The sequence below is a fragment of the Sinocyclocheilus grahami genome, unplaced genomic scaffold (genome assembly GCF_001515645.1).
Source record: "Sinocyclocheilus grahami isolate Dianchi unplaced genomic scaffold, SAMN03320097.WGS_v1.1 scaffold3281.1, whole genome shotgun sequence".
NCBI classification, from domain to species: Eukaryota; Metazoa; Chordata; class Actinopteri; order Cypriniformes; family Cyprinidae; genus Sinocyclocheilus; species Sinocyclocheilus grahami.
Genome location: NW_015508428.1, coordinates 3,511 through 16,012, shown reverse-complemented (window position 1 = coordinate 16,012; position 12,502 = coordinate 3,511). Strand labels below are relative to the sequence as shown.

Here is a 12,502-nt window from a genome sequence, read left to right as displayed (position 1 = left end):
TGTTGAACATCAATTAAATTGTTACTCTTAAATTGGTTTGGACGTTTTTTGTATTTTCTAGGTCGGGGAACAGACACAGTCTCTATAGTGTGCTATCTAGGGGAAAGAGTCTCTATGTGCTGAGAATTAACTGATTTCTGTGACATGAAGCGGCTAGCAGACGGTCGGTTTAGCCAGTCTGTCTGCTTCCTGACCTGGGCCCCAGTTAGTCAAGTACAAACTCTAAGACTATGTGCCATATTTCTAGAGAGAAGAGCGGCACCACCCCGGGAGGGAGATGATGAACTGCGGACTCTCCCAGCAAATCTACAGTCATGCTTTCACACGATTCATATAATTCACATATCGAAGGTATCAAGTAGACCTGGGTGGAGGGAGGATATATTTTAGGCATGAGAGTGTGATTTGACTCGGATTTAATTAATCTGATCTTATCTGTACAGCACTGTTAATATCCCTCACATATATAGACATTTTCCACTGCAGACTGCTTATCCTTTTCTGTTATGCAGACAAACAGGTGAAGTAACGCACAAAATGTATCCAAGGTCACAAGTCACATTTAATCAGTGTGTTCTGGAGACATTTATCTGTATTTATAGACATTATAATTATCATTCTTGGCAGTTTATAATTGCACATTTCTCCATTCTGATTCATGTAATTCTTAATTGTAATGCATTAAAATGTAATTCTACAAATCAGGTAATTATGGCTAGTGAACAAAAACTTTCTGATAAAACAGTATTGATATTTCCACACCGACACAATCCACTCACTAAAACACACATACTGAAATAATTGATTCTCCGTCACAAATCATGATAGTGAATTCAGAACGCCAAGTACTGCAAGATATATTTCCAAAATCATATTTAGAAGAACATCATGAATTTTAGGACAGGTCCTGAAACTTACATATAGTAAAAATACCACTGCCACTGATACAAAAGGTTTATTCTTTTAAAATCTTTAAAATCTAAAAAAAAAAAAACATGCTAAGGGGAGATATTTGGTCTTCTATAAGCACAGGATTTGCAGTCTTCAGATTCCCAGCATGTCTTCAGTCACCTGACATCCCAACAGAACGTTCCCATCACACACACACTGAGACAGGCCGTCCGCTGAAACACACAGACCTGCAAACTCAAATCATCACTGTAAAAGAACATGGAAAGCACTAACTCACAGAACATGTGGTGGTGAATATTGTCTCACGTTTCTGAGAGCGGATCCATGACGCCGCCTTCATGGCCACAAACTGCCACTCATCCTGCTGATCTGATTTAAACGCATATAACCAGATGAGAGCGAGGACGGTGGCCCACACTGACCCATCCACCTGAAACACAAACACACCTCAACACACGCACTGAACCAATCATCAACCTGTCTGAGGATATGACATTGCATCTCCCACCTGTGCTGCTTTCCGATTGGTCACCTCGTCCTCAGTCTTCCCAAACACAGCAGCCAATGAGGCGTTGAGCTCCCAGCATCCCGAGGCCTTCTGAAGAGAGACCAGCTGGAGCAAAGGGTCCTTCTGGGGCTCAGCTTCTTCTGAAATAGACAGATAGTTTAGATAGGAGTCATCTGGATACCCATAGCAGCATTGTTTCTGATATGTTTATGGATTACAGCAGAACAATCAAATGAAATAAAAGCAGCATAACTGCCTTAAGCCTTATTCAGACAGGATTTTGTTTTTGTGACGGACATCTATAAACAGATGCCAGTAATGTCTCTTTTTCAATGTTCTTAAACGTCAGCACCTGAAGCAGGCAGACCAGCGGTGATGACATCATCGTCCAAATGCGGTGACGTCATCAATTACAGTTTGATTTTAAAATAAAATATTTAATTTGTGCAAGACACACTTCAGAAAAAGAAAACCCAATTCTAACCCAATATAACCAACCCTGACTGATGAAATTTCTATGATAAAAAGCATGATGATCAATACAGGCTACTTTATGACAACTGCACGTTATAATGTACTTTTCTCTTTTTAATCTCCTGTCATTTGAATTAAGTGAAGAAAACAATTGTTCCTTTCCATTTCTAACCTGATGTACATCTACATGCAGTGTTTCTATAAAGTGCTATGACTGAAGGGATTCAAATCCAAAAGAAGCTCAGTAACTAATACATAATATGATGTCTCCATATAAAATGAATCCTGTCTGATTTAGGCTGTTTTGTTTGATTTACCCTCATATGACGCGGCATCACATTCAATCATCATCATGTTGGACGACTCGAGGGAACATGCTAAAAAATAATCGTTCAAAGAGTGACATACAGAAAAAGGCTATTAGATTGATATACACATTCAACAAGAAAAGCTCAGTGAAGTGGTTTATATTTTTCTTATGCATTGGAGAATCAAATGCCATTTGGGGAGCCATTGCCGAGAAAACAGAGAGAAAACCCAGGGCTGTTAAGGGCATATGCTAAAAACAATCATTCAATGAGTGACAAAATAAAACACAATTAGATGGAAAAAAATAAATAAAAATAAGACATGTTCGGTGAAGTGCTGCTGTCTGTGCATTTCTCTTACGCATTGCTGAACGAAATGCCATTTTGGGAACCATCGGGGCTGAGAAAACAGACAAAACCCAGGGCTGTTAAGGGCATATGCTAAAAACTATCACTCAATGAGTGACAAAATAAAAGACAAGTAGATGGGAAAATCTAATAAGAAAATAAATAATACTAAATTTCAGTGAAATACCCGCAGAACGTTTTTCTCTCTTACACTTTATAGCACTTCTCAATTTAGGAGCTGTATTTGCTAAGAAAACAGAGACAATCAGATACTGAATAAGAATAAAAATACATATCTGACAATCACAAACAAAAAACAGTCACACCAAACCAGCTTTTAACAAAAACACATGGCTCAAATCGATCTCATGTCACCTAAAAATTGTAAAATTGGTTGATTGACCATTCTTAATTTTTGGAGTGATTAACTCCATGTGTTGGTATTGAAAAACCACACATTTGTTTTTATTTTACTTGGTTTAACCACAGCAGCCATCTTTGTGTCATGGCTCACATCTAAACCTCAATATCTGATTTAATGTGCTGTAATTTAATAATAGGCTCTAAAGATCAGTTTTGTTCCAAGGAGCTACGAATATCCTGAGCTGTGATATTGAGTTATGTAAAAATCTGCTTAACTAAAACAGTTAAAACATAACTATTCTTCAATAACAGTACATAGAGGTAATCACTCAACAAACAAATTTGGAAAATCAAAAATAGTCAAAACATCCTCCACTGGGCTGCTTGAGATGGACTGAACCATGAAAACAAAGAATATCGTAGGTTATTTCTTACCACTCATTGCCATACAGTAACTTTGCGTCGCAGAAATCCGAAACATACCTAATAAAGAATTGAATTTCACATGTTGATTATGCGAGTACACCAAATTATGTATGTATGTCTAACTACTATGTGACAGGAAAACTGTTTATGAAATCATATTTGTGATCCAGCTTTGTCCAATCCTCATCCTGGAGTGCCAATGTCCTGCAGAGTTTAGTTCTGACCTGCTCCAACTCACTTTCCTGGAAGTTTCTAGTTGTCCTGAAGACCTTGTTTAGCAGGTCTAGATGTGTTTACAGTTCTTCTCGATTGCTAACACACAATTCATGAAACAATTCACCATTTTCTCACAACTATAAACACAAACTCAAAACTACACACCAACTTGTGCAAACTTCAAACTTCCAGCTCAAAATCAAAGTTTAGTCAAAAACATGTTCTCTTATGTCAGACTCAAACTTTAGCCTCAGATGACACACAAACCTGTCAAATACACACATACTTCACTGTCTAGAGAACACTAGTGAGATCAACTCAAAACAGTTACTAAAACCTGCTTTTGGGAAACAGGAATCATCTTGCAAGTCCATGTCTGTTACAGTATACGACATAAATAGAGCGGTGCAGATACAGTACAATTCAGCAATAAACTGTAAGAAAAGTTCACTTTCATTACACTACTGTAAAGAGATCTTACAGTAGATGAAAAGCACTAGAAGAGAAACGTTCAAAAACCAAACAACAGAATATAAACACACATCGGAAATATACTGTCAGTTACTGTAAATAAATAAATAAATACATTCATTCAGCATCCTCTGCCAAACTGCATTACATTATTGGTAGTATCCTTATTTGTTATAGCAGTTTTTTTATTCTTCGGACAAAAGACTTCTCTGCCTCCCCTAGACAGCCGTCTCTCAGTTCTGCACAAATACAGTACATGTAAGGACTACTTGGCTACAAATCAATTCAACAGTAATGAGTTTGAGGGTGTACTGTACAACATGTACTACAGTATTTACTGTACATAGAATAATGAACGTTCTCTCATCTGAAGTACTGCTACTATGTACTGTAATTATATTGTATTGTGTAAGTAGTATTGAAAGCTTGTAGATGATCCTGTAGAGCAACTTCCCTCACGGTCAGTCCATGCAGAAGAACATGCTCAACTATAGTGCTTTGTATTTCATCAGGAACAAATTACCTTTGACCTCATCCCCTTCGTTTTTATTTCCCCCTGCAATCTCATTTTCCAAAACACAATCACTTGTGCTCTTGTGCATATCATCCTGAGATTCTGATTGCTGTCATCAGTTTTGCTACTGAATGTTCATACATGGATAAATGTGTGCTGCTTGAGTTAATTTTTTGATGCTTGAGTTAATTATATTGTGTGTTTTCTGAATGAGAACATGGTTAAATCTGTGCAAAATGCCGCCGTTTTTGTGTAGAGTTTTGCAGAAAACACTGAACAAATTGGAACGTGTGTGCAAACAGGTGAAATGTGCTAAATGTTTTGAGAAACGTGTCTTTGTTTCGAGAACTGTATGAATGGTTTGGAAAATTGGGCCAAATGAATCAGTTACAGTGTGTTAGAAATCGAGAAAAATTGTAATTAGGATTGGAACTAAACTCTGCAGGACAGTGGCTCTCCAGGATCAGGATTGCTCTAAACGGACAATAAATCAGTAAACACAAACAAGCACACACACACACACACACACAACTTCCCTGGCACTGGCACTCTCCTCTGCAGCAGCGGCCCTTTCACAGTCTGTTTGCGGTCTTTATTAACGCCGATGAATGCTGTGTGAGCGCTGCTCACTCCTGCCTGAACGCTGAGCTCCACAATCCTTCTCCTGATGTTCTCCGCGTCTGCTCCTCCGGCTCGTTCCTCCAGCTCCAGAGAGCGGATCACAGACCGGGCCGCCAGCCGGTGGATCGTCAGTCTGCAACAAACACAAACCTGTAAACACAGTCTTCAGTATCAGAGACGCGGCCCAGCGGCTAGTGAGCACTAACGTGAACATAAACATGAGTTTTGGGTCATTTCATCCCACTCTTCTTTATAATGATTCATGTCATCTATAATTGTCCTGTTAAAGCCAAATTAAGCAGCAAAATCAATAGTAAAAAAAAAAAAATTGGGACGCCATGTTCAAAAGCATAATAACATACTTTTTACACCACTAAATTTCATAAAAACAGAAACATATCATTCCTCACTTTAAACTTAAAAAATCACCACCACTCTGATGCTCAAGACCAATGTCCCAATCATCAATGAGCAGATTCTGTCCAATGAACCGGTTGAAACCTGTATGTATGTGTGAGTGTGCAAATATGATAGTGAGTGTGTGAGTGATCATGTTTGTGAGAGTGAGAGATATATAGTTTATGAGGACACAAATGTGTATAATGACATGGGTTCTACAGCATAAACATGGTTTATGAGGTGTCCCCGTAAACTAAATGGCTTAAAAACATACTAAAAAGTGTTTTTTGAAAATCACAAAATTCCTGTAATTTGTGTGAGTAGGTTAAGATAAGGGAATAGAATATATCATTAACCTAATATAAAATGTGTCTGTGCGTATGTGTGCGAGTATAAGTTTACGTGCGTGTGTGTGTGTGTGCGCGCGTATGTGTGCGCGTGCGTGTCTGTGTATAAGTGAGTATAAGTTTACGAGTGTGTGTGCTTGCGTGTCTGTCTGTGTGAGTGAGTGAGTGAGTGTGTGTATGTGTGTGTGAGTATAAGTTTACGAGTGTGTGTGCTTGCATGTCTGTCTGTGTGAGTGAGTGAGTGAGTGAGTGAGTGTATGTGTGTGTGAGTATAAGTTTACGAGTGTGTGTGCTTGCATGTCTGTCTGTGTCAGTGAGTGAGTGAGTGTGTGTATGTGTGTGTGAGTATAAGTTTACGAGCGTGTGTGTGCGCGTGTGTGTGAGTGTAAGTGTGCGCGTGTGTGTGCGAGTATAAGTTTACGAGCGTGTGTGCGTATCTGTGTGTGAGTGAGTGAGTATAAGTTTACGAGCGTGTCTGAGTGAGTGTAAGTGTACGCGTGTGTGTATGTGTGCGTGCGTATGTTTGCGTGTCTGTGTGCATGTGTGTGAGCGTGTGTGTGCGTGAGTATAAGTTTACGAGCGTGTGTGTGTGCGCGCGCCTGTGTGAGTGAGTGTGTGTGTGTGTAAGGTTACGAGCGTGTCTGTGAGTGAGTGTAAGTGTACGGGTGTGTGTATGTGTGTGCATGTGTGTGAGCGTGTGAGTATAAGTTTACGAGCATGTGTGAGTGTACGGGCGTGCGTGTCCGTGTGCGCGTGTGTGTCTGTGTGCGCGTGTGTGTGTGTGAGTGAGTGAGTATAAGTTTACGAGCGTGTGTGCGAATGAGTGTGTGTGTGTGTGTATGTGTGCGAGTGTAAGTTCACGCATGTGCGTGTCTGTGTGTGAGAGTGTAATGTGTGTCTGTGTACGCATGTCTGTGTGTGAGTATGTGTACACGCATGTGTGTGTATGTGTGCGTATGTAAGTTTGCGCGCGCGTGTGTGAGTATAAGTTTGTGCGCGCGTGTGTGTGTGTGCACGTTACCCTGTGTCTTCTGTTGGTTTAAGAGTAAATTGAAGCTGGTTAGTCACTGGTTGATCTTTCAGCCTGTATTTCACAGTTACAGCTCCTTCCTTCTTTCCTGAACTCTATAATGAGGAAGAAAGAGAAAATAACATTTGATGATTAAGGATTTTACAGGGCTCTTCAACTACTTCAATGAAATTTGTGATTGCATGTATCATATAGTGTCTAAACCAGGGCTGTCCGAACTCGGTCCTGGAGGGCCAGTGTCCTGCAGAGTTTAGCTCCAACCCTAATTAAACACACCTGCACCAGCTAATCAAGCTCTTACTAGGCATAGAAACTTCCAGTCAGGTGTGTTGAGGCAAGTTGGAGCTAAACTCTGCAGGACACCGGCCCTCCAAGACAGCCCTGGTCTAAACTAAATGTGATGCAACACAAGCAAACAGTTTGTCTAATGGCACCAGATGTGACAAAAATCAATCACAAATCACAGCCAATCAGAAGAATGTGTGGGCGGAGCCTCTCTTCCAATTCACTCCCGTCTCTAGTTTGAGAGTTTTTGTTCTTGTTCTCTTTATATATTTTTTTTTATCTTTGGTCAAATTCATATCCATAACGCTTTCATTTTGGCTATTAGTCACATACAATCATAAACTCAAATTAAACCCTTTTAACATGTAATGATCAGTGCTTCAGATGATCATTCAGGGACTTTTTTCAGATTTTTCCAGCCAAAAATGACTGAATTTGTGGTGGCTTTTCTCAAATTTGCTGCAATATTTGTAGCATTTTTGTTGTTGTTTTGCTGTGAAAATATACCACAGACATTCTTCTAACATTTTTAATACTTTATGACCTCATGAATACACATGTAAACTGTTCTCTTTTATGTTTTGTCTAAAGGTAAAAAAAAAAAAAGAATGTCTGACTATTTAATTATTTCAGGCTTTACAGGGGTAATAACAAGTCATTATTTTTATAATATAACAAAGAAATTTAAACAAAGCATATTAAAGTACAAAAGAATGCAACTAGAAAGTCTTTAAGTAGGACTATTTGTTTTTTTGTTGATGAACACTATAGCAAATACAAAAATATGAACAGACTTGAAAACATGTAAAAGCTGTCTGACTTCCTTTCTTTTCGGTGACGAGTGTCAGAAACAGAAAGTAGTGCAGTCTGCTGTGTTTACAGCAGTAAAACTGGAAACTGCTGTATTAGTGCTGTTAAATAAGCGCCACCTACTGTCAGACAGTGAATTTACATTTTCATTCAGCATCTGCTTCGCTCACGTCATGCTGCTCATCCATTTTTGCAGGAAATCAGCAATTTAGAAAACTGCAAGCTCCTCCATGTATTGTGGAGTTCTGCAATCGCAGAATTGTGAAATCCTGAAGGGACCGATTATTGGGTGCGGATATACAGTTTATATTTACTTGTTTCAGCTGCAAGTCGCAAAAACAATAGTAAAAACTCTGATTTACATGGGAAAGATGTCATTTATCTAGGGCTGTCCACAACTAAACATTTTTCTAGTTGATTAATAGTCATTCCTTTAACCCATTAGTCAACTAATTGCATGTTTATATTCATTTAATTAAAGATACACTTAACTAATGGCTAATTAAACAAATTTTAATTCTAACTAGTGTTTTCTGCGTCAATGTCGGCTCCTAAGATGAAGTGGACGATGCTGACTCACCAGAGAGAAATGCACCTTTCGTATGGGTTACATAATCAGACAGTTTTTGTTTTTGATTTAATTTGTTTTGATTTAAAGTAGACATTTCAAGCTTTCGGCAGAAAATGCATCCTGATTGTTTTCTTTGTTTTAAAAAAAGCACAACATTTGTTGATATTGTGAGTGTGCACAAATAGAAGTAGACCCTTCACAGTTCCAAATTATGTATTACACTTATCTGTAATACTCCTATATGTTTCCGCTGTTATCCGGAAAGCATTGTCAGTGATCGCGCCATGCAGTAGTGCACTAACCGCTTCCACACTGTGGCTGTGTAAAGTTGCTATTGCGTACGTGTTTCAATTGATGATAGACAAGCATTTAGATTTCCTGCCAGATATACTGTAATTACCTCAAGGGCCAGCTGTTAGCAACCTTTTTTTGTGACTAACAGACTAATACTGCCCTACAAAGGCAAAAACCATAAGAGAAAAATTACTTTTTACAGTCAAATTAATTATAGGTAAGACAATGGAAATCTGGCAATTATGTTTTAGTAATGAAAATAATCTACATAAAAATCTTGAGCTCAAACTTGATTTTGACCCCTGTTTTGGAGTTACTGTACTCTGACTTTGTATTGTCTGCAAAGTAAGAAGTCAAGCCAAGGCAAAAGGCAGTAACTTCCACATTATCAATATTTCGTTGCTGATCACCATTTACAAATCACTAAAGTAACATCTGTATAAAGTCTTGTGATCATGGGCTGTCTCATAGGCTATAACATATAGTAATGCGACTGTAATAATTGTTGTTCTGACCATAACGACCAGACAAAAAGTTAAATGTGAGTGGATACCGTTTTGCAACCAATTTATTTGCAATGTTTACTAACGTAAAAGGATGCAAGACGTAGCCTAGTTGCATTTACGTTGAATTGAATGAAAATAGCTTAAAAGGACGACTTGTGGATTGATGTGAACGGCAGCAAGTAGGAATAATGCTCAGAATGTTTGTGGATTAAACATGTCCGATGACGTTCATTGCCATGGATTTTATCGGATTACAAGAAAAGTTAGGATCTGTATTTAATTGCGAACTGTTACCACTGATTTTATGTGTGACCATACTACATGCTACGCGGTCACGGTATTCGAGTCCATACACGTGCAACTAGAAGTGGGCAGCCCCAGACTGACACGGAGTGAATAATCTGCATTTTATATATAATCAAAAATGTAAAAAAAAAAAAATTTGCTTGTTTAAAGTGCTTTGTTATATGGAGTTTGGTAGATTGTGAGCCGTCTAATTTGTTTGTCTAATGAAGTGCTTCAGTGACAGATGTATGAAATAACAAGCTACACCATAATTTAAATGCAGCAAATTTTCATGAACAGTAAAACAAAGGCAGAATACTGTATAACTCCAGGCCAGCACAGTAACTTCATACTGACGCACGGCTAAACAAAGGCAGAGCAGCGGAACTCAATTTGAGTGCTCCAAAACAAAATCAAAGAGCGGTATCTGGTGATATACGGTGTTCTGCCTTGGTTTCTTCTGGGCTTTTCTAAGTTACTGTTAAGATAGCCCATTAATTTCTCGCAAAAACAACAAGATTGAATCAAGAGACTTATCCACATGATAAAGGAGGTTGACCAAAAACTAAGTTACGGCTTTTCGCCTTTGCACGGCAGAACACATTTTTTGTCGACTAAGCCGCTTAGCCTGCCATTTCCACATGTTGTATTATGCTTTGAAAACTGCTTGTTTTTCAATAGACATTTAACTTGGGTTTATCTTGAATAGTCGGCCCTACTTTTATCACATCTGGGTTAGGACAAATACATTTTTTCTTATATCACAAAGCCATTCAAAAACAGCTGATATGTTGGATTCGGCCTGCGGTCTGCTTGCAGCCCTTGGTTTAAACAAATTAATGACGGCCATTAAATAAAACCATTCAAAGCCTTCACCTGTCCTTTAATCTGAGCGTAGATGAGCGCCCTCTGACCCTGGAACAGAGTATTGATGGGGGGGGACAGCATGTCCACCGTCACGCCTTCAGGAACGGTCCAGTCCACAGAGATATTATCCACGGCCGGCTGGAGAGCAAACCTGAGCGACTGCATCACCTGACGGAGAAGAGAGGCTCGTAAATAAACATCTTGCACTGACTCTATCCAGTCTGTTTCCACAGCAGGTCTTACTTTGGGCTGCATGCGGTCAGTGCCTGTGATGAACTGAGCGTGACCAGAACCTTCTCTGGCCATTCCTGTGATGAGAGCCGTACTCGCACCCTCACCGATCCCGAAGGAGAAGCACCTGAAGACACAAGAGCAGCTCCAGCGCTGAGCTTCTGACATTAACTTACCCTGGAGTAAATGAGGAGGACTGAGACGAGAGAACACACCTGTGAGAGTAAACCTGACTCTTCACCAGATCCAGCACCTCCTTAATGTTCCACACCTCTCCATCAGTGAAGACGAACAGCTGAGAGAAAATCAGTGTCAGGATGAGAAAAACACCTCTCCGATGTTCAGAACGAGTGTTTCGTGATTAAAGCATTAGCTCACTTCCAGAATAAAAAATTCCTGACAATGTACTCACCCCCATGTCAAAGATGTTCACGTCTTTCTTTCTATAGTCAAAAAGAAATTAAGGTTTTTGAGGAAAACAATCCAGGATTTTTCTCCATAAAGTGGACTTCAATGGTGTCCAACGGGGTTGAAGGTCCAAATTGCAATTTCAGTGCAGCTTCAAACAGCCCTACACGATCCCATCCAAGGAATAAGGATATAATCTAATGAAGCGATTGATCTAGTCACTGACGGGAAGAAGGACTCAAAGTGAGATCCGAATCCGTAGATGTTGAAGTAGCATCCCATGGGCAAACTCTTCAGCAGCAGCAGCAGCGTGTCCTGGAGAGACACATGTGCAGATGAGCACGCGTGACTCAATACACTCAAATTAATGCGTCATATCTGAAATCCTAAATCTTACTCTTGCGCTTTCGATGCGCATCTGTGCGTCGTTCCCATGATGCATCTGGCAGTCCATACTGCCTGATCTGTCGACCACAAAAATGAACTCGCCCTGAGACGCCAGTGATGACATCACATCCGCAGGGAACTCTGGGTACAGACTGATCATGAGCGCCGGGTCGCCCATCAGAGACCCTGAAACATTTACATTTATTCATTTGGCAGATGTTTTTATCCAAAGCGACTAACAGTTGAGGAATACAACGAGATTTATCATAAGATGGCAATAAACACGAGAAGTGCCCTTTCAGTCAAGGTTTCAGTCATCGTTCAAAATAGTAAAATCTGGGACAAGAAGGTATAAAGGATAATAAGAGAACAGAAAAAGAGAAGACAGATTTTTTTTTATTCGATGCTCATAGAAGAGAGGAGTTTTCTGTTGTTTCCTGAAGATTGTGAGGGACTCGGCTGTCCGGATGGAGTTAGACAGTACTGCGGTGAAAGGGTGTAAATGGCCTGAATTCTGTATGAACCGTGTTAGACTGCACGACTAATCAAAACTACCTGAACAACTAATCTGACGATGGTAAGGTCTTACGATGTGTAACGTATAGTATGACATAGAAAAACACATATGTCACAGAGCGTGACAAGCGACAACTGTAAAGGACTGTAAAAACCGCACCGTGTTTACTGGCTTTAACTCCCATTATACTTACACCAAACTGAATTCATGTACAAACAAAAGCATCATATCTTCCATGTTTCACTGATATTTGCACTGGATTGTTCAGAGTTGTACCTGACTGAGCCGCAGATGCTGCTGCCTCGACTACAGCAGAGGGCTGATGGGAATTCTCATAATACAGAAACAGCTCCACATCCTTATCGAACCGGTGACCAGCACTCAGATTCACCTACACACACACA

At 39.7% G+C, this 12,502-nt stretch overlaps 1 protein-coding gene across 1 annotated transcript in view; it reads right to left on the bottom strand.

Annotated features, from left to right (window-relative positions):
* Positions 1-542: 542 nt before the first annotated feature.
* Positions 543-12,502, bottom strand: part of LOC107576159 (von Willebrand factor A domain-containing protein 5A-like) — a 13,532-nt gene continuing 1,572 nt past the window's right edge. Inside the window, exons 5-20 of the mRNA XM_016262403.1 lie at positions 12,375-12,489; positions 11,592-11,767; positions 11,364-11,509; positions 11,002-11,118; positions 10,799-10,913; positions 10,565-10,723; positions 6,929-7,032; positions 5,077-5,294; positions 3,349-3,396; positions 2,738-2,797; positions 2,564-2,602; positions 2,375-2,410; positions 2,212-2,271; positions 1,421-1,560; positions 1,219-1,342; positions 543-1,139 (exon numbers count right to left, since the gene is read on the bottom strand). Of these exons, the coding sequence (XP_016117889.1) occupies positions 1,045-1,139; positions 1,219-1,342; positions 1,421-1,560; positions 2,212-2,271; positions 2,375-2,410; positions 2,564-2,602; positions 2,738-2,797; positions 3,349-3,396; positions 5,077-5,294; positions 6,929-7,032; positions 10,565-10,723; positions 10,799-10,913; positions 11,002-11,118; positions 11,364-11,509; positions 11,592-11,767; positions 12,375-12,489 (1,752 nt within the window). The 3' untranslated portion in view covers positions 543-1,044. The remainder of the gene's footprint in view (positions 1,140-1,218; positions 1,343-1,420; positions 1,561-2,211; positions 2,272-2,374; positions 2,411-2,563; positions 2,603-2,737; positions 2,798-3,348; positions 3,397-5,076; positions 5,295-6,928; positions 7,033-10,564; positions 10,724-10,798; positions 10,914-11,001; positions 11,119-11,363; positions 11,510-11,591; positions 11,768-12,374; positions 12,490-12,502) is intronic.